Below are 21,593 nucleotides of genomic sequence, written 5' to 3' on the forward strand. Positions count from 1 at the left end.
ACACAGCTAGACTTACAGAATCAGAAACTGCAATTGAACAAGTTAGCCAGGAGATTCATGTTCACATTAAAATTTGAGAAGCACTGTCCTGTAATGCCAACTAGAATATGCATAAAGCAGAAACTCAACAAATATTTTGAGACCTGGGGTCCTGGGAATCCTAGGGGGTTCTCAGTTTTGCCATCACATCATTCTCTACTCTCCCAATTTTGAGCCCCCTTCCCTTTGAGGGACTCTTCACTCCCTCAAAAGGCAGATATGAGTCTAAGAGTGAGGGAGACACTGAAGTAGTGCCCAGGGAGATGATGGTGAAGTGAAGCTGCTACCTTCTCAGCAGAGCGAAAAGAAAATGTTGGAGTCTGCTTCAGGGCTACAACATTTCTGGAGAGAAATTGACTTTACTTCTAAGACAAAAATGCCTATCGCTTGAGCATCCGAGACTTGGGAGGATAAGAGGTTTATGATAGACAACGTTGGAACTGTTTCTAGACTTGATTTATTGACTTGTCTGTTTCTATTGTCACTAATCTGATTGACAATGAAACCTGGGATGTGACTTGAAGTGATTTCTGCGTGTGCGGGATGCAGTCAGGGCCTGGTGGGCCTGCTCAAAGCTGGTGCTCCGGTGCATGAAAGACGTTTGAGCAAGGGCTGTTTGCTTGTGAGCGGGGGGCGTGTGTGGAAACGACACGGGAGAAATGGGTGCCTCTAGAGAGTTGATTATAATGGGAGATGTGTCTGCCTGGCTTGGGAAGCAATGTGGGTTCCAGACTGTGGGTTGAGAGCAGTTGAATGGGAGTAGGTAGGTGGGACTCCCACGGTAACACGCGGGATCAGACACATCTTAGGAACAGCCCCTTTTCTCGCCCCCCCCCCCCCCATTTTCCTCCTAGGATATCATTTCCCAGTTACGGGACCTTGTGGGAGGGGCCCGAGGGCCGGTAACCCTGAAATCTGAGGACTCCCCTCTTGGTGTCGCGCGCGAGCTGGAAGCTGGGGAGCTAGAACAGATGGGGACAGGTGCGCCCCCCACAGGGGCACGCGTGGTGACACGTGGCGGATTCATCCTCAGTCCAGGAGTGGCATCCCCTGCCCTGGGGTCGCCCACTTCACTTCTGGTGAGTCCACACGTCTGGAAGCCGCTGTCCCTCTTCTCCGCCGGGGCTGGGGTAGGTCGACCCTGTTAGGAAGCGGAACCCCGCCCCTCCCTTGTTACTGACGAGCCCCGCCCCCTCCCGCCAACCGGCGGAGCTCCACCCTCTCCCCGTCCCCCGCTTCCCGCCCCCCGCCCCCCGCCGGACCACAGCGCTCCCCTCGCTCAGTCTGGCCGGCCCCATGTTACTGAGCGGAGCTCCTCCGGCGGGCTCCGGCCCGGGGCCCCGGGCGCAGGGGACCGCGGGGAGCGGCCCGGGGGGATCGCGCCGGAGCGCCGGGGGTGCAGGAGCCGGCCCAGGAGGGGGTGGCAGTGGCGGAGTGGCCAAGTGGCTCCGGGAGCACCTGGGCTTCCGTGGTGGGGGGGGCGGCGGAGGTGGGAGCAAGCCGGCGCCCCCCGAGCCGGACTACCGTCCCCCCGTACCCTCCCCGGCCGCACCCCCCGCGCCACCTCCGGATATCCTGGCCGCCTACCGGCTGCAGAGGGAGCGCGACTTCGAAGACCCCTACTCCGGGGGGCCGTCCGGCACCGCTGCCCTAGCCACCCCTGCGGTTCCCGGCCCCACGCCGCCCCCGCGCCACGGCTCGCCCCCCCACCGCCTTATTCGGGTAGAGACCCCTGGCCCCCCAGCGCCCCCGCCCGAGGAGCGGATCTCTGGACCCCCCGCCAGCAGCGACAGGGTGAGTGCCGCGCCCGGTGGGGTTGTCCAGGAGGAGAGGTGGTTGAAGGTCTAGAGCTTTCGAGAGGGACAAAGGTGGCCTGGCCGGGGCCGAGCCCCTCGGTGTCATGATAACTGGCGGACACGTTCTTAGTCCCTGACCCCGGGGCTCGGAGCCTTCATCCACCTTTGTTCAGATTCTCGACCTACTAATCTGGGACGTGCGCCCCAAACTCTGCCTCTATCTCCTATTATCGCCCCAGGACTTGGTGACCCTACTCCTCCCGGATTCTGCTCCCCTCATCGCAGCCCCTTGGAGTCTAATCAGCCAGCCTTTTTCTAACGGGATTGGAGCTTCCCCTCCTCTTTAGGGCCTTTCTATCCTCTGGGAGCAGCAGCTCACCCTTTGATCTCTGACCCTCCCCCCCTCCAGGGCAGAGCCTGTACAAAGCTCCACTCATCCTCCTCTAGGAGCCCAAGCATCTTTACAGGTGCTGAAACCCCAGGAAACAGGTGAAGGCTGGGGTTTCTCCCTGTGGATACAGCAAGAGCTGGTCTTGTCTCACCCAGTGGTACTGGAGCTGGGTGGACTGTTGTTCTTAGGAAGCCAAAACAGGCAGCTCTGCACCAAGGATGCTGACCACTGAGGTCCAGGCAGGCCCACTCCTGCATTCCTTCCCTTGTCCCCCCAGGTGTGGGAACAGTCAGTGCTCAGAACCTGTTGCCCAGAAGGAGCTAAGCAGCTGAGCCCATTTCTCCTCTCCTCTTGACCTCTCCCGCAGGGTCCATTCTGAGGGAGGCTAGAGCCTTTTGTGGATCTGCAGGCTTGGGGTAAAGAGGAGAGCCAGGCATTCACTGTTCCCGAGAACAACCACTGTGCCTCAGAGGACCCTGTGGGAGAAGCTACCCCCTGCCCAACCCCAGTTTGGCCTTATCCCTCCTTAACAGCCGAAAGCCATCCCCTCTAGCCCTAAATTCTATGACAATGACTCTGGGCCACTCTGGCTCTGTTATCCTTACTCACCCCTGGGAGCTCGGCTCTGAGGATTACTCCCCTCTCCTCAATAGAGAACACAGTTTTATTGGATTGCGGAGAGCAAAGTTGCCATCTAAAACCACTGACTCCAGAATTGAGACTTTCAGCCCAGAGAGCGCCATTCTGCCTGATTTCCTGGATAAGAGAGATGTGTCAGGGTCAGAGCAGAAGCCTCAGGAATGTGAATTATTTTTTCCCTAATTCCTGCCATGGGGCAGGGCTGCCCATGTTGGGCCAGGATCTTAAGCCTGCAAGAGGTTGTGCTTTCTTCACACATCCTTAGTCTCCTCTCCTTCCTAACTGTCCCCTACCGTTGTGGGATGTGATGGTGGTGGTGGCAATGAGGCAGAGGGAGCATTAGGCCTTGTTCTTACTATTGACCAGTTAGTCTCCTCCTCCCTGACCACTGCTCACTGGCACGTGGGCCTGAGTGGTCCCTGGCCCTCTTCCTCTCTTCAATATCTTGGAATGGCTTAACAGGCTGCCCACCAAGCTGTGGGCTCCTTCAAGACAAGGACCATGTCCTCCTCATGTCTGTGTCTCCCAAGTGATTGACAGAATGCTTGGCATAAAGAGGGGTGCATAAATACATCCTGAATGGTGCCTGTCCATTGCCAGGGTGACCAACGTCAGAGATTCCCCTAACTACAGCACCCCTTGTACATTTCCCCACAGAGACCTCCCAAGGAAGGGGCTGAACCCACACAAATGTGCAGAGACCCACAGACTCTTTTCAATGAAGGCATCCATCCATGTTTCACCCGGAGTCGGCTCTCTGATCTGTGGACTGTTCAGACGTTGGGGGCCCAGAGGTGTCTGAATTCTTTGTTAGCTGCAGGGATAGGAATGAAATCCAGCAGGATCTCCCAGAAGCCACACATCTGTGGTTTCTTTACAGAGTGTAATGAGAAGGACCCAGGATGCCATCCAAGCCGGCCCAGGGACAAGGAGGCTATCTCCGTGGACCCTGACCTGGGGCCTCCCACCATTCAGAGAGAGCAGCTTTAGGAGCAGAGTTTGGGAACCCCAGAGTCTTCCCTTAGGAAAAGCCCAGACAAGATGCCTCAGCCCCTTACCTTAAACCCAGGTGTCAGCACATGCCTGCAGAGCTCACACAAAGTGCTGCCCCTGGGTAGTGAAATGGTTTGACCCTGGCCCATGAGGCCAGACTGAACTGGTGTTTCTGTTCTGTGTGTCTGCTTTCTCCCTATTCTCTGTTTCCCCTCCTCTCAGACTGTCAGGTCCTCTTGGCTTGTTGCATTTGGGTCACTTCCTGAGGTGAGATGGGGACTGAAGACCAGAAAGTGCCTTCGGTTGGCCCATTTCTCTCCTGGAGCCCATTGACTGGTGCTGGGTGGGGCAGAATCCTCTGAGAAGGGCTGGGTCATGAGGTTTGATGAAATGGGTGGAAATGCTTCTGTGATGAGCCAGAGAGATTGAGGAGAAATGAGCTCAGTGAGTGTGGGGCAGGAAAGAATTGGGACTTAGACAGGATCCTGAGAGGCCCAGGGGGCTCAAGACCATTAGCCTTCTCCCCATGCAGGGCTCTGGCTGCTGGCCCACCCTGAGACCCACTGCTGCTATTGGCAGGGTGACCATCTGGGCAGGCCTGGCAGGGCAGGTGTGGGAGCAGCAGGAGCCGCGCCCTGCACCCGGCGGACAGACAGGGCCTCACCATCTGGCCGCAGGAAGAGCTCCCTCATGGTACTGGGCCCTATCTGGCCGCCAGGCCATGGTCTGGCAGAGGAATTAGAGAACTGGGCCTTCCCTTGCTTGGCTTCCTTTTCTCAAACCTTCAACAGGAAAAACCTGGTCTAGGAAAGGGGGATGGGATGGGAAAGAGGCCTGATTGGATGAAGCTTTATGCTGCCTGTGACCATCTGCACAGTGTGTCTTTTGCCTCCATCATTCCAAGATGTGTGTGTGTGTGTGTGTGTGTGACACACAGAGAGACAGAGAGAAAGAAAGAGAGGTGATGTGAACAATAAGACAGTAAGACAGCCACCCTGTCTGAATTGAAACTAGGGCTCTTGTTCTTAGCTCATAGAGGGGCTTCTGGGGTTCATGAACCTCCAGAAATTGGTACATGAGCATTTTTCTGGGAAAAGGCTCACAGCTCTCAGATTCTTCTCATGCAGGTACACAGGGCCCAAAATATTAAGAACTTTAAAAAAGAGCTATACCTCGTAGACAGTATCCACGTGGACTTGGATCCTCTAAGCCCAAATGTTGGAATGAGTGAATAGACAAGTAGGAAGAGTATAGTAAAATGAGGGAGATATGCAGGTGTCCAAAGTCAAATAAATCAGGCCTGCCCTGGGGTTAGGACGGGGGGGGGGGGTAAGTGCTCTCCTTTAGCCAGTGTTCATTGAGTGTTTGTGTATCATTAAGTGACAGATTAAGTGACACCTAGGCGCTGAAAGGGACTCACCACCCAGAAGACCTGGTCCTTGAGTTTTTTGAGTTTGCTTGTTTGCTTTAATTTTCCTTGTTAAGACTTCCACAGAGTCTAGGAGTCTGATCTGTTTATCTCGTGCATGTCCTCCAATGGAAGTAGAGGGAGGAGAAGAGAAGAGACCAGATCAAGGGACGTTGGTGGCCAGACCTCTTAAACCTTTATAGCCTGGGCTGGTCCTCTGTGCTGCTGTTGGTGCTTCCGAGAGGGCTGAGACTGAGACCTGTGGGATTGCGTGGCAGGCCTGTCTGCTCTACCCAGCGCCGCCTCCTCACACGGCAGCACTCATTCCCTCTAGAAGACATCTACAGCTTGTTGGCTTGGCCAGTTACTCAGTGACACCTCAGCCCTGGTGCTCCACCCATGGGGAGCCAGGAACAGCTGGGATCCTGTGGACTGTGGATGGGAGCAGCTGGCTGGGGCCTGGGCTTGGATCGGTACCTGCTGCCTACTCCCGTTGCCCTCACCACAGAACCAGTGTCATATCATGTGAGAGCAGAGGTGGGGCCCAATCCCTACATACAGAGCCTGAAGCCCAGACATGGGGCTTCACAGCACCTCAAGATGCTTGAGTCTTTTGGAGCTTGTTCTGTGTCTGTCATTGGGAGCTCCTGGAGGATCCAGGAATTTGGTCTTTTTATGTTTAATAATATAGTAGCGGACGTTTACTAACACCTATCTTGTGCTTGGTACCATCTTGAAGTGGCCGACATCTATTAGACCAGTGGATCCTTACAACAACCCTATGAGGACAATTCAGTTACTATCCCCAGGTTGTATATAGGGAGACTGAAGCACAGGAATGTTGAGTCACTCTTGCCTGGTTTCACAGCTAGTAAGTGGAAGAACCAGGCAGCCTGACTCCAGACTGGCTGCCAGCACCATGCCAGGGGACCCTTGCACTTATGGAGAGGAGCCTTGCAGAAAAGAGGTGTTCACTAAGCATTTGCTAGTGAGCAAGGGAAAGGGGGCTCTTACAGGAGGAATGAAGGGTATATTCTGTGCTCAGTTCACCAATTGCTGAATGCTGAAGGCTGGCACTTGTCACCCAATCCCAAGGTAGCCACAGACACATAAAGGTCTGAAAAGGGTTGGCAGCATCGAGTGCATGTCTGTAATGTTTGAATATTTTACAAGCATGGCATTGCTTTGTAATTAGAAAAGAACAGTAGCAAATTTGTTTCATGTGCAGGAATTTCCCTGGCAGATAAATTGGGAAGGGCATTCCAATAAGTGGGAACAGAGGGTGCAAAAAGATCGATCTCTGGGAAGGTAGATAATATACCATTACCCAAACTGACAGACTTTCAGTACAAAAGTCATTTCGTGATTAAATACTTTGGACAAATGCTAAATTAAACAAAATTAGACTCCTTTCTTTGTTGCAGGGCTTCTCAGAGCCTTTAACATGCTGACATGTATTTTAAATGTACAAGTAGAGGAGAGAAGATGCTACATTTCCCAATTTTTCTGGAAAATCTGTGGTAAGGCACTGAGAGTCAGGAGACCTGGGTCCCAGTCTTGTTTCTACTGCTCCAAGCTGTGTACCCTGGACAAGCACCTAAACTCTGGGGCCTTAATGCCTGAATATAAGAGATTATCATCAAGGCTAACATTTATTGAGCACCAACTCTGTGCTAGTCTCTGGGCTGAGGACTTTTACACTGTCCTCTTCCCAAGCTGATAAGCTAGGTACTAATACTGTCTCCATTTTATAGATCGAAACAAAACAAAACAAAAAACAGAGGCTTCCAGACATTAAATGTAAACTAAGGAAAGGGGTAGTGGTAGATTTTGGAGACACTGTAGAGCCAAATCCTATTATGGCTGCCCCCTTGCTCCCCCTGGACTCACAAGCCCCATGGGGTGGCGTTGGATGCGGGGGTAGGGGGTGTGGGGGGACATTTGTCAGGGACTCAATAGCAAGGCCCAGCTGCAGAGTGGAAGGTCCAACCAGATGGTGGGCCTGTCAGCTACCTCAGGAGAGAGTCAAAGCCTGACAGCTGCTCTGGGAGAGGCACTGCCCAATTGGAACAGGCACAAGAGCCGGCTCCTGGAGGCACCCTGCTGGGTAGTAGGAAGGAGGGGGATCTGGTTGGCAGGAGGTATGGGGACAAGGGGACCCTCTGGACAGCCGCTACTTACAAACTAGTTTGGAAATTTCAACAGCATTCTGGCTCTACCAGAGGGCTTGCCTAAATATCAGCCCTGGTTTTAGTGCCTTCCCTGCCAGTTCCTCCCTTCTTTCCTTGAGTCAAAGGCTTTGATCCCCATTTCAGTGTTGATTCTCCTGAGAGCCTGCTCCTACAGCTGATACTGGTTTGGTCAGTCAGAGTTCAGATGAATTGGGGATCTGAGAATCTGTGTGACTCCAGAAGATGGACTCCAGGGAGAAGGAGGCTTTTTGAGCCTCCAGGAAATGGGCACTGAGCACCCACTGTGTGCCAGGCCCTGTGATGGATCCAGTGTACCACAGTGAGTACATCAGAGTTGGATAAAGAGCCCATTTACAAAATAAATCGTGGTAGGGCAAAGGTATCAGAAGCCTACAGGGCAGCTTCCCACACTGAGCAGTTTTGCCTCCTCGTGTGATCTAAAAGCCACTGGGAAAACAGATCTGGCCTCTGACAGGGGTCCTCTGTGCCCAGGGCAGGTGCCCATTCTGCCAGGCTTCCCAACAGGCGTCTCTCCTGCTGCTCCTGCTCTTGACTCCCAGCCCTGTGGGCGTCTTCTCTGGGCACCCCAACCCACGGTGGGGGGCCAGGGCTTCCTGGAGCAGGGTGTGGAGCCAGGAATGGAACAGAGGAGCCATTGAGCTGCCCGCAGAGCTGACACCTGGGTGCCCACGGGCACCAAGGGCTGGTGCTAGGGATGCCCACGCCAGCCTGGGAGGGGTCAGAGCTCTGGGCACTGGCCCAGGACTCTAGAGCATGCAGCTCTGACCAGGCTGGGGGTGCTCTGCGGAGTTGAGGGGGTCGGTGCTTGGGCCAGGTGCTTCTGCTCACTGAATTGCTTCCAGGGCACTCAGCCCCCCTGCCTGACCCCCCACACACACCCAGATAGATTCATGCTTCCTCCCTCTTTTGAATGAACGAGGAAACATGCTTCCTTTGTCCATTCTTCCTGCTTGATGTGAACTGATTTAACAAATATTTACTGAGCACTTTCAGGCACTAGGAATTTAGCAATAAACATGGTTCCTGCCCTCAGGAAGCTCATAGTCTGCAGGAAGACAGATAATAAAACAAGTATTTACTACACATGTGATGATAGCCCAGCACAGAGGCACCTAACCAGACCTGAGGGGAGGATGGACAGGCTTTCTGAAGAAAGAAGAGAATCTGACCCGGGCAGAGGGAAAGGCTTTGAGGGGAGAAAGAGAGCAAAGAGCTTTCAGGTGGCAAAGTGATCTGAGATGGGTAGAGAGAAACCAAAGAGGAAAGTGGAATCATTAAATCTCTTTTTTATTGTAGGCACTGGAGAGCCATTGCAAGGTTTAAGAATAGCATGTCTGTTGATTCAATTAGTGTTGAATCAATTACTGTGCCATGTATGAGTGTGAAGCTGGGTGCGGACTGGGCTGGGTACTGAACAGGCTGGCTCCAGAGCCCCCTTGGTCAAGTGGGTGGGGCTGTGGGTGCCAGTTAGCCTGGGAAGAAGCAGCTTAGGGTGGGAGGGAAGGAGTGGCTTTCTCTTCTCTGCTTCCTGGAGGAAGGAGGACAATGTGTGGTGGGCTCCAAGGGAGATAGGTAGTGATCTACTGGAAACATTTGTCTGGTGCCTACTGTGAGCCAGATGCTTTTGGAACTAGAGAGACAAACATGACAAAGACCTCCAGGCTAGCGGATGGTCTGGTGGCAGGGATGGGATGATCTGAGATGGTGGTCTTCTCAGAAGCAGGCAGAGATTCAAGGGAGGAAAGAAACTGGGTGGGTTGACCGGAACAAGGTGGGAGCTGAAGAACTGAAGGATGAGATGGTGGAACTGAAGGAGCCTTTGGGACGTGCTTGAAAGACTCTTAGAGGGCCTTGCAGGGGTCCAAGAAGCATGCAAAAGGGGGTCTCTGAGATGGAAAGATTCCTTTATCCATCTCTTGCTAGGGTCCCAGATCCTCTAACCCAGGGCAGAGAGGTCACCCCGACAGTCCTGATCTGTGGGATCTTGGCCCAGAACCAAAGCCTCGACCAACAATGGGAGAGAGGCAGGAGTGGCCCATCCCCATGCTGCTGGCCCCACAGCCTCCTCTTGTCAATGCCTGTCAACCCACTGTGCGGTGCACCTCCAAGGGGCTGGCAACCCTAGGTGGGGTGGGTTCTGTCTCTGCCTCAGCCAGTCCTCCCCTGCCCACCCCCAGGAGCCTGTGCCTAGCTTGGAGAAAGGCTCTATTGTCCTCAGCTGCGCCCCGCCCTGAGCACCTTGAACTCCTCTGCAGGGTGTGCGGCTTGCGGTTCCCTCTGCCTTGACTGGGAGCAGGGACAGAGGGTGGCCATGAGCCACTTGTGTGGGAGAAAGCGTGGGTTGTGGAGGGCCAAGGCGAGGTCCTTCCTGTTTCTGTCCTCTAGGAGCCCAGGGGATTTCAGCAGAGCCTACATCCTGGTTTTCAACACCTTTGTAACCAGTTCCCTGAATTAATCCCCTCTGTTGAACCAGCTGGTGTAGGCTCTTGTCATGCCTGGACCCTGACTGAGGCAGGCCTTAAGGCCCAGAGCCTCATCCTGGCCATTTAGCCTAGAGGATGGCCCAGAGGCACAAAATTAACAGAAAAGAAAGATGTGTCACTCTTTGGCAGCCTAGTGGGGGACCCCTGCAAAGGAATAACCAGAGCTTGTCCTCATCTAAGCTCAGAGCCTGCCCTTAGACACCTGGGGCTCTGGATCTTAAGGCAACCTGTCCAGGACTCTTGCTCCCATGGATAGAGCATCTGAGGAGAAGCAGAGCTGTCTCTCAGGTGTCTGAAGCCTGCTCTCTTCCCATAGTTGGCAATCCTAGAAGACTATGCGGACCCGTTTGATGTTCAGGAGACTGGTGAAGGCCCTGCAGGAGCTTCAGGAACCCAAGAGAAGGTTCCAGAAAATGATGGCTACATGGAGCCCTATGAGGCCCAAAAGATGATGGCCGGTGAGTGATATAATTGGGTAGAGGGATTGGGGTGGGGGTGGGGGGGGTGTTCCCTGAGGCCTGGGTATCTGTAGGACACGCTCTGGGACCCACAAGTCTAAGAACTGATTCCTTGGTCTCTAGAAAATATGATGAATGCCTTTGCTGGGTCCTCGGGGAAGTTGACCACTGTCTTCAAGATAGTCACTTTGGAGAAGGAGCTGTGATTTGTGGTGCCTGAGACTTGAGGTGGTGGAGAAGGCCACATAACCAAAGGTCAGACAGATAGAAGTATTTGGAATAGTCAGGGAGGGCAAGATAGTGGTGTGGGCTGGGAGTCATTTGTTCCAAAAAAAAGAATCACGAGGGAGGCGGTGAGTTTTAAATGATGTGATGTCAAAGTGAAACCTCTTTATGGCAATACCTAACTATAAATGCAGATGTGATGCCCATGAGACTGGCAAGTGGTTCAAGGAATAAGGGAAGGGAGAAATGAATAAGACCTGGCCCTGGGGAACAGAGGTCAAGAAAGGATCCAGGGAGCAACCAAATGGGGACAAGCAGACAGGACAGGGCTGAGTCAGTCTAAGCCAAGGCCCAAGGCAGGATGAGAGAAAGGTTTGTTCAGGGGCAAATAATCTCAGTGTTGGGCATACAGGAGGCAAGATGAGAGAGGCCAAGAGGGGCCGTGAAAGGCCGTGAAGGTTTGAATGAAGCATTTGGACTTGCTCCAAAAGGGGGAGGGGAGCCATTATGGATTCTTGAGAAAGAAAAGAACAGGACAAATATGGTGTTTTAAGAGGATTACTGAGGCTTTGGTGTACAGAACAGACTAGAAGAACTGGGCATCAGAAAGATGAGTTAACAGGCTATTGTGGAAATTGCTGAGGCTTTAAGGAACCAATAATTAACACCGTTTTCTTCCCCTTTGGAGCTTGGAAATAATTGAGAAATAAGATCAAGGAAAGAGATAGAGGGAGCTAATGATGTCAGCTTTATTACTGATAAAGTTGATTGGAGAACATTACTTAGCTATATCACCACAATGGGCTTCTTAATACTTCCGCACAGAATTAAACTTCTCCACCCAGGCTTGGGCAATGTAGGACAGCTGTAGGCCTCTGCATGGGGGCAGGAGAAGAAAGCACCAGAATGTTCTCTCTTTGCAAGAAGGTAGATCTGAGAAAGAGAGCACACAGCCATTGGCCGATCAGATAAGCTGCTCTCCTTCCTGTGAGAGGTGGGTGAAAGGGCAGAAAGTGGTCAGGAATGTTATTTCATGGAGCCCATGAAACAGGAGCCTGGAAAATGGAGATTCACCCTAGCAGTAATCAAGATATAGAGAGATGAGTGGGCAGAGTCATCAGGCATTGGCAATGCTCAGATGGGACTCAGAGAATGAAGGATGGCCAGGACCAAGGAGAGCAGTGTAGTGGACAGAAATGGAGAAAGTAAGAGGGTGGCTACCATATTTAGATCAGAGGGGTGTGCCCTCCTAGGAGGTCCATAAGTGCCCTGGAATTGATGAGAAAATGCACATTTTTCTGGGGCGCTCCATGCTTTTCAGATATTTACTGGGGTCAGTGATCCCAAAGAGATCATCACAGAACAGACTAAAAGAACTTTGGGGAAAGTGGTGAGTTTGAAACATCAAAGTGACACATCTTTATGATATTTAGAAACATAGATGCAAAGTGTTCCATGAGACTGGTCAAGTAGTTCCAGGAGTGCGAGCCAGGAGAAATGAATAAGACTTGGCCCTTAGAAACAGAGGCCAAGAGAGGATCCAGGGAAAGAGACCAAACGGAGGTGATCAGAGAGGAGGACGGTCCATGAAAATAACTTGTCAAAGGGGACAGTTTCAAGGAAGGGGTGGTCAGCAGTATCTGAACAACAGAGAAGGATTTTCTGATTGTGAAATGATATCACTTGGGACACAGGGAAATAAATGGAGCTGGGTAGCAAAGAGGAGATGGACTAGCAGAGGGCCCTGCCTCAGTTTCCTAAATGTGTAAGCCTCAGCTCCCCAGCCCTTGCTGGCCATCACAGGATCTTTTTTTCTGTCTTTCACTCTGGTACCTCTCTGCCCCTGCCTCTGGTGGAACCCCAGAGGTGTTTTGAGAGAGAGGGACCCTCGACGAGTGGCCACTGGGCTCCCCCAGAGCCAGCAGCATTTCCTCTAAAGGAGGGGAGCACTGCTGGAGGAGTTGAGCCAGCCCGCCAGAGCTGCTCTCACACCTCCCTTCCTGCCTTACCCTGGCAGAGATCCGGGGCTCCAAGGAGACAGCATCTCAGTCCCTGCCTCTGTATGACACACCCTATGAGCCAGAGGAGGAAGGGGCTACCCCAGAGGGTGAGGGGGCCCCCTGGCCCCGGGAGTCCCGCCTGCCAGAGGATGACGAGAGGCCCCCTGAGGAGTATGACCAACCCTGGGAGTGGAAGAAGGAGCGGATTTCCAAAGCCTTTGCCGGTGAGTCCTGGGTGGAGAGGGCAGGCCTGCTGGGGCCTCTGAGCAGCTTTCCCTGCTCAGGAGTGGAAAGAAGGGAGCCATAGGGCCAGCGGAGGCTCAGGAGCTGGGCTCAAGGGAAATGTAGTTGAGTCTGCACCACGGACAGAGCCGTGAGTTGGGCAGTGTGGACGCAGTGCTGTGTGCAGGGTCAGGGAATGGGCACAAAAGAAGGACGAAGGCGTCTCCCTGCATCACCAGCTCACAGAGGCCAAGGAGGTTGGGCCACTTCTGTCTTTTGGGGGGCTGGGTATATTCAAAAATAAAGAAGTTCAAAACAAAATGATAAAGCTTGTGGCATATGTTAAATACTTACAAATAAAAGAAGGCATTTAACACTCCACACAATGAAAACAGCTGTGTGTGTAAGCTTTGGCGATACCAGCCCTGAGTTAGAGGCTGTCCCCAGCGGTGGGCCATGCCAGACCAGGGTGCCTTCTTCCAGAGGGATTTCCGAGGAGCAGCGAGACATGGAACCAGTGGGGAGAGGGAGGCTGTGATGAAGGAGGATCAGGTTTCTCCTGTACCAACCACCCAGTGGCCATCCTGGGCCCGGAGTCCAACATGGAGGGGTGTGTGTTGGTTTGAGTGGGGGGAGTGCAAGAGCCTAGAGTACGGACAGGGCTTTAGCTCCTGGTGATTCAGTGAGAACATAAAAGACTTCAATGCCGTTAGACCTCATGTCCACTCCCATGTCCTCCTCACTCCTCTTTGGGCAAGAGGCTCATCGTGGGGCTGGACCCAGCTCTTCACTCTGTTCTCCCCACCTTGGCAGCCAGACTGAGAAACCACAGATTTCTGATTTGTTTCTTGTAAAGCACATACCATTGAGGATGGGCCGTTTATCTCCAGAAGTCTCCTTGCAGAATCAATACTGTTTGGATTGCTTAATGGGAAAATCTATGCTTGTCATTAGGAAACCTTGTTAGCAGTCCTGTAGCCGCCAGTGGCATCACTCTTCTAATTGTCAAGGCTCAGGATTTAGGGGTGGAGGGGTACATTTCAGTTAAACATCTGTCCCCACATCTGAGTATTCCTGGCAGCCTGAAGCTGTCTGCTCAGTTAGGCTGCACGAAAAGGAGGAAGGGAGGCAAGGTGCCGGGAGGCTGAGGGAACCTGGGTGTGGTGCTGGGAGGTGTGGGCAGCTCCTTCTCCCTCTTTTCCTCCTTTCCTGGTGTCTCTGGGCCCTGAAGGCCTGTGAGAGAGGTCAAAGGAAGGGGACCCGCAGGGTTGGCGAAGCAAGACCCTGCATCCTGCCTTTTGCCACCTGAGCCTCCCACCCTTTGACCAGGCCACCCCGGTGTGGTCAGTGTTGCTCTGCCTAGCCCGCTGAGAGTCCTGTCCCCCACTCAGAAGCCGCCCCTGCCTCTGCTCTGACCCTCCTCCTTTCTAGGCTGTCCTGTGTCCTGGCTCTGGGTTTTGGTGTCTCAACCTCTGCCTCTCTCTGTCTCTGTCTCTGTCCCTGTCCCTGTCTGTCTCTTTTCTCCCTGCTGCTGCTGGCTCCAGTTGACATTAAGGTCATCAAAGACCTACCTTGGCCTCCACCTGTGGGACAGCTGGACAGCAGCCCCTCCCTGCCTGACGGGGATAGGGACATCTCCGGTCCAGCCTCACCCCTCCCCGAGCCCAGCCTGGAGGACTGCAGCGGTGGGTCCTGTGGAGGCTTCTGGCCAGGGTGATGTGTCCTCTTACCCCTCAGGCCCTGTGGGCTTGGGTTGGAGGAGCTAAGAGGTGGGGCAGAGTTTGGAGAACCCAGGAAGAATGGAGGAAGAAGGAAGGGACAAAGTATACATTCCTCCCTCTCCCAAAGGTGTGGAGAAGGTGTCTCCTAAGGGAAACCCCTTCCAAATATCTTCCCCACCATGCCACAAAATCCACTCTTCTAAATTCACTTCTTTGGGTAGAGCTTTGCTTTCAGCAATGCAAATAACACCTGAGGTGAGGGTGCTGTTAGCTCACACAGGAATTATCTAACTCCTGAAAGGGAAGGAAAGGATTGGATCCTTGCATCTGGTTTCTGAAAGATAATAAGGGCTTAAAAGTGCTACAAGGAGAGAAAAAGAGTCCAAATGGGGAGAAAGCAGGCGCTGAACACTTCCTCCACGTTCAGTTTTCCCCAGAATGGGCAGCCAAAGGTGTGTGTGTGTGCACCTGTGCATGTGTGTACAGGCATGAGCATATTTATACATTTGTGCCTGAGGGTATTTTATAAACACAGGTTGAAGGAGGGTCCCTGTCACCTGTGCATGTGAACCTATGCCTGTGTGACAGGCTCAGCAGTCAGGCATACCCTGATCTGGGAAGGCAGAGCCACGTTGGCTGGGCTTCTGTGGATGCTGGAGGGGAGCCTGTGGGCAGCGACCTTGGGGGTGGGGGAGGGGCGGGCCAGCTTGCGGCTTTGGGCAGGATTAGTCTGTCAGGATGGCACCAAGGGGAATCGGATAATTGTTCTCAGATCGATAAGTCATTTCTACAGAATGGCTTGGCAGGGTGATTTGGAGAACAGTAATGAACTCTGAGGAGGAGAAAGAAACAATATTATCAGCGCTGAAGCCACCCTGAGGGGGATGAAATAGGGGAAAGCAGTCTGCTGCTCCAGAGGGAGAAACTTAAGTGGTTTCTTTTATTGGCCCTCTCCCCTCTCCTCCCACAGAGGGGGGACTGGGAGACCCTGTGTGGCACAGGAGGGCTGAGCCCCACCTCTACCTCCCCCTCCTTCCCCTCAGGGAGATGGACCCAGGATTGTGTCCCTAGAGCCAGTCAGGCCCTTGAGCATGTCCCGCCCTTCCAGAACCTGCCTTTGACCCCTTTTGGCAGGAAATGGGGGTGGGTCATTGGCTATAAGGCTCGATCTCTAGGGTCGTCAGAGTCTGTGACTGGAATGTTCCCCACAGCCCAGTTTGAAGGATCTGAGAAGAGCTGCCTGTCACCTGGCCGGGAGGAAAAGGGGCGGCTACCTCCCCGACTCCCTGCAGGGAACCCCAAGTCAGCCAAGCCCCTAACCGTGGAGCCCAGCAGCCCCCTGGGGGAGTGGACAGACCCAGCACTGCCTCTGGAAAACCAGGTGTGAGTGTCTGTGTCCAGCTGGGGATTTGTTCCCCTCTCTTCCCCTACTGGCACTGGCTTGCCTGCAGGGGACACCCAGAATGGGTGGGCCTGGACAGCGAGGGACCCAGCAGAGATGCCCTCCTTCCTCTCTCTCATCCTCAGCTGGTACCATGGGGCCATCAGTCGAACAGATGCCGAGAACCTGCTCCGACTGTGCAAGGAGGCCAGCTACCTGGTGCGCAACAGTGAGACCAGCAAGAATGACTTCTCTCTGTCCCTCAAGTGAGTGGGGCAGGCCGGCTGGCAGCTTTAATCAGGATTAGCCTGTCGGGATGGCACCAAAGGGAATCAGTGGGAGGACAACCACCAGGACAGAAGAAAACTCCAATATCCTTCCCATGCCCAGCCAAGCTGGAAAGAATCCCATCCCCTGCAAAGATTTGCCGAAGCTGGGCAAGGCCCTGGGGATCCGGAGAGGTCTGAGCTCAGCCCCTGATCTCAAAGAGCTCAGAGTCCCTTGGAGGAAACAGTTGAGCAATAGTGTCCAGCTCAGAAAGGTTCTGTCACTTACTAGCTCTGTGGCTTGGGGCGCCCTTAACTTCTCCAGGCCTGTTTCCTTACTTACAAAATGGGGGAATAATAATATCTACCTTATAGAGAAGGATTAAATGAAAGTAATTCCCATACATTTAACCATCATCATTATTAATAGAAGTCCAAGATGTTCTAGAAGCATTGGCAAGAAGATAGGAACTTTGCCTGTCAGAATCTACACATACAGGGTGAGATGGAGGCTCGGTCCTGGAAGGAGGGCAGAGCAGTGGACACAAAGCTATTCTTGTTCACTCTGAAGAAGTGGGCAGGAAGTCTGGGTGCTAGTGGCTGACAACTGTGGATCCTGGATGAAGTGGAAGAGACAAAGTCCTCCCTTCCCATCAGCCTTCCTCCCCAGGAACAGATAAACACAGACCAGCATCGGCCTCCCAGGCTCCTGGAAGGATGGCAAGTCCTCTCCTTGACACCTAGGAGTTCCACTTAGTAGAGCCTGTACCCCACATGGCAGCCTGTCAAAGTAGTTTTTCCATTCACATCCCCCCACTACTACTGGGGCATCTGAACCACTTCCTACCACATTTTCTGGGGGCATTAGAGTACAGGTATATCCACACTTCAAACAAATCCAATATGGAAATTTGAGGCTACTGAGCAGAAACGTTTGAAGATAATTATTCAGCTTCACTAAAAGATAGTGGAAAAACACCAAATTATAGTCATAATCGGTGTTTTATTCTTAGATTTAATAAAACTAACTATGACCCTAGGCAAATCACTTAAGTTCTCTGGGCCTTGGTTTCTCTGTTTGCAAAATGTGTTGATGGTTACCTACTAGGTTTCTTTCATAACTTCAGGAATGTATATTGCTTTAAAAATTATAGTTAAGATTTATAGAGCATCTACTATGTACCAAGTAGCATATACACCACCTCCAAAGGAACTATCATCCTGCAAGATCAATCTATTTTCTATAAACAGAAAGTAGATTCAGAGATGTATGTGACTTGCTCAAGGCTACCAACTAATAAAGTTCCAAAAGCAGGATTTGAACCCAGCTCAATCTGATTCTAATAACCACACTGTTCCATTGCACAGCTCTACCCCTCATCAAGTCTAGAACAGCCCAAGGCAAAGGGAGACCGGCAGGGGCCTGGCTCTCTAAGAGCAGAGCAGAACAGAGCCAGGCCCTGCCTTAGCCTGGGGAGAAAAGGGGGAGGCAGGCCTGGATGCCCCACTACAACCCGAGAGGATCTGGCCCAGCCAGCATCTGTCTGCCAGAGCCTTGTTTGCATATAAATGGCTTCTCAGAAATGCAATTATGGTTTCTCTTCTCTCTGTAATGGAAGGGCTTTCACTGGTAATTAAACAGCTTCCTTCAAAAGCCATGCCAGCCCTGGCCCTGCGGCCCAGCTAGTCCCAGCCCAGCTCCCTGAGGGTCTGGCAAGAGTTCTGCTGTGTCCTAATAGACCCTTGGGACTTTGTCCCAGGAAGTCAGTTATCCAGATGGAGGCCGAGCTCTGAGTTTCCAACTCTAGTCTCTGGCCACTTGTTTCCCTTTTGGGCCAGATCTGTCCCTCAAGGAGAAGATATAATGCACAGTTTTCAGGAGAGGTGATTCTCCCAAGTGGACTGTGGGAAGGGAGCTGTCCCCAAACTGCAAGAGGGTGAGGGAAGGTAGGGCCCATGCTGCTGCCCACATCCTTGGGTCTGGTCCTTGGCATAAGGCAGACAGGACAGGGTGACCACTCACTGCCTCCCCTCTCTACAGCCCCCAGGGGCTGTAAATTTTCCGCAGGCCCTTGGCTCCTTTCTCCAGGTCCTGTGTGGTCACTGTCAGCCTCAGCCCATTATCTCCAACCTACAGATGAAGGATGGCCCCACACCCTGACACACACACCCAGGCATAGGGCCCCCATCAGGCTTTAGGGCACTGCACCTGGGAAGGGGAGAGGAGGGAAGGATACAGTCAAGTAAGGGCCTGTTTTTTCCTCCCATCCCTTTCCTCTTTGTGATGATCCCTGCTTTCTCACTGATAGGCCTAGTAAAATGGGTCCAGTCAGAGTACTCTTTGTACCTAGGCAGGGGAGGTAAGTGAAGTTTGCCAGCTTCATCTCTCAAGGGCGGGGGGCCTCACCATAAGCAGGCTCCCTTACCAGTGCTACCTGCTTCTGAGCCCTGTCCTTGTCCCAGGTAGGCTCTGACCAGCAGAGACAAGTACTCAGGCTTCAGAGCTCTTCCAAGCAGTGCCTACTCCTTACCCCTTGGTGAGTTTCAGACCTGGGACCTGGCCAATCAGGCCTGTGGTTGTTTGGACAAATGTTCTTGCTGGGGCCCCACCCCTGCACACTCTCTCTAAGGCTGAGGGTACCCAGAAGTCTGGGGGTTGGCCAGAGCTCTGAGCAAGGGGGACCTTGTCTTATGGGTAGGGCCAGGCACTAATGTTGATTTCCTGGATTGTGGTGGGGAGATGGGAGAAGCAGTGGGGAGTGCCCTCTCTGAGGGAGGGAAGTGGAGCTGCATCCTCACCAGTGATGTCACCCCTGCCGTCATTGGTTGAAGGGCTGGATAGATGAGATGGGGGCTTGGCCCAAGGCCCAGTTGGCAGGAGGATGAAGGGATGTCCCCAAGACAAGGCAACTGAGCATTCCCAGATTTGCAGGGGTGGGGGGATCTTCTGGAGCAGCTCGCCCCCTCCTCTAGTCTCTGCAAGAGAGCAACCCAACCAAGATTTGCTTGGTTGTCAAGTCTGTTTACCCACTGTCCTGCCATGGGTGTACCTCAAGAGGGACCAAGAGCCCCTCACAGGTGTCCTCCCACAGTTCAGAGAGGGAGAGGGTACACTGACCCTGGCCACATAGGATGGAAAGCAGGAGTGCCTGGATACAAGGATTTGGGGTGGGGTGGGGGTGCTGGTTCCTCCAATTTCCACCTGCACATACAGTGTATACTCACGATGCACACATTCTTGGCACACCTAGTGCCCTCACTACAAAGCCAATGCCTACTGCTACCTACTCACAAAATCCCCTCTGTCCCTTCCCTGCTTTCTGACTGACCTCCACCTTCCCCGGTTATCTCCACGCTCAGCTGGTTTAGAACAAAAATACTTGCTGCTGGGGCAGGGAGGGGGGTGGGTGTTGAAAAGGGCCCCTATTCACCAGGGTTTCCTCTCCTCTTCCCAGGAGCAGTCAGGGCTTCATGCACATGAAGTTGTCCCGGACCAAGGAACACAAGTACGTGCTGGGCCAGAACAGCCCACCCTTCAGCAGCGTCCCTGAAATCGTGCACCACTACGCAAGCCGCAAGCTGCCCATTAAGGGGGCTGAGCATATGTCCCTGCTCTACCCCGTGGCCATCCGGACTCTGTAGATGTGAGGCCCGAGCACTGTGACAGATGTAGACTCAGGCCTGTGTCCGTCCCCTGGCTGAGGGCTGTGGTCCTTCCCTGGGACATGATCTCCCAAGCCTTTCTAACCCCTCCCCCTGGGATCGAGTGGAAGCTGGAGATTCCTTAATTTATTCTAAAGGGGAAAGTCTACTGGGGCCTTGAAGTAAGAGGTGGTCTGGAGCTGAGGAAAGAGGAATCCCAGAGGAGAAAGCATAATCCCTGGAGGAAGGAGGCTTCAGAAGCGCGGGTCTCGTGAGGAGTTGAAGATCGGCAGCTTCAGCCCCTCTCTGCCCGCAGGGCAGAGGTGGCTACCCCGTTCCCCACCACCCTCTTCTCCCAGGGTCAGTGCGGGGCGGAGCAGGATGCGAGCCCGCAGGGCACCCTGACCATTTCTCCGCCTCCACCCCCAAACCACCGGCGGGCTCTGCCCAGAGTCTTGCGCGGAACTTGGGGAAGGCAGACCCCTGGGATGGCAATGGCTTTGGGGCGGGAAGGGGAATGGCTCGAGAACGGGCCGGAGGGAACTTGTGCGGTCCCCGGACCGCCCCGGCTCCCGGCCAGAGGCAATAAATAAACCCAGTTCTGCCAGGCACAGCCGCGTCCGCGCCTCCAGCGCCGCCCCCGGGCTGACGGGGTGGGGAGCGGCGAAGCGAGAACAGATATGTTTATAAATCAGCTCTCTAGAGCAGACACAGGCCGGCTGTGAAAAGCGCTTTCGAAGCATCAAGTTCCTTCCTCTGACGAGATGTCGAAACATTTCCCACTATCCCAGCCCCCGCTGGAGGTGGGGGCGGAGCGGCCGGCGGCGGCGTGGCGCCCCCTCCCCGCTGCGCGGATGAACGCGGCTCCCCAGGAGCGCGTCCAATTTCCTGCCTACAGCCATTTGTCTGGGAGGAGGGGAGCCGAGGAGAAACAAAGAGGCGGCGCGCCAGGCGGGAGGAGCGGGGCGGTCCTGCTAGCCGAAGCCGAGCGCCCGCCGAGCCGGGGAAAGTGGCGCGGCCGACTGCGTTTCCTTTCCAGAAGAAGTGGGGGGGCTGCCGCGCCTCCCCCATTCCCTGAAGGAAGGGTTCAGCCCCGGAGACCCGCAGCCTGCGGGCCGGGTCTGAATCGCGCTCCCGGCTGTGGCTCGGGCTGGCGGCCGAGGCGGGCGGAGGCCAGCCGCGCGCTCCCTCTGCTGGCCGTGCCCCTAATCGCGGGCCCGGGGCGCCGGGTCACACCCGCCTGCGGCTTCGGCGGTGCCCACAGTTGGAGCTCGCGGAAGCGGGTGGGCCCAGCCCCCGGGAATACCTACTGGGAAGCCAGGCGGAGCCGCTGTCCAGCCACTCAGGCCCGCCCTCCTGCTCCCACGAGCCACCTGAACAGAAACTCCCGGATGGGCCACACACACACCCTTCCAGACGACTACGCTGGAGGGGCAGTTTGAGGGCTCCCTCCAGAACCTAAATCTGCAACTCCCAAGTGTGGTGTGAATCATGGGATTTTGCATTTTCGAAATCGAGGATACATGATCTGATAAATGTAAGAATTCCGCAGGGACAATCAAAAGGATCTGTTGAAATTGGGCACTGCTTCAGAAATCCCCTCAGAGAGCGTTGCCCTATCTTTAAGTAGACTTGGAGGGCATTCAGTCATTTTACAGATAAGACAACTGAGATGATGTGCTCATCTGTCTCCTCGCTCTCATCTCACTACCTGAT

The 21,593-nt window shown here is 53.9% G+C and overlaps 1 protein-coding gene across 7 annotated transcripts; it reads left to right on the forward strand.

The window, feature by feature from the left end:
* Nucleotides 1–980: 980 nt before the first annotated feature.
* Nucleotides 981–20,488, forward strand: SHF (Src homology 2 domain containing F). 7 transcript variants are annotated; one of them, XM_019756651.2, is made up of 7 exons: nucleotides 981–1,118; nucleotides 10,279–10,420; nucleotides 12,663–12,869; nucleotides 14,412–14,552; nucleotides 15,800–15,971; nucleotides 16,116–16,235; nucleotides 19,691–20,488. In XM_019756651.2, exons 1-7 carry the CDS (start codon nucleotides 1,011–1,013, stop codon nucleotides 19,875–19,877), a joined length of 1,077 nt encoding a protein of 358 aa, XP_019612210.2. In that variant the 5' UTR covers nucleotides 981–1,010; the 3' UTR covers nucleotides 19,878–20,488. The 7 variants fall into 7 exon arrangements, with proteins under 7 accessions (XP_019612210.2, XP_074183906.1, XP_074183907.1 ...); XM_019756657.2 differs by lacking the exon at nucleotides 981–1,118 and adding an exon at nucleotides 1,181–1,833; XM_074327803.1 differs by lacking the exons at nucleotides 981–1,118; nucleotides 12,663–12,869 and adding an exon at nucleotides 1,164–1,833.
* Nucleotides 20,489–21,593: the final 1,105 nt, after the last annotated feature.

Source organism: Rhinolophus sinicus, linkage group LG03 (assembly GCF_036562045.2).
Source record: "Rhinolophus sinicus isolate RSC01 linkage group LG03, ASM3656204v1, whole genome shotgun sequence".
NCBI classification, from domain to species: domain Eukaryota; kingdom Metazoa; phylum Chordata; class Mammalia; order Chiroptera; family Rhinolophidae; genus Rhinolophus; species Rhinolophus sinicus.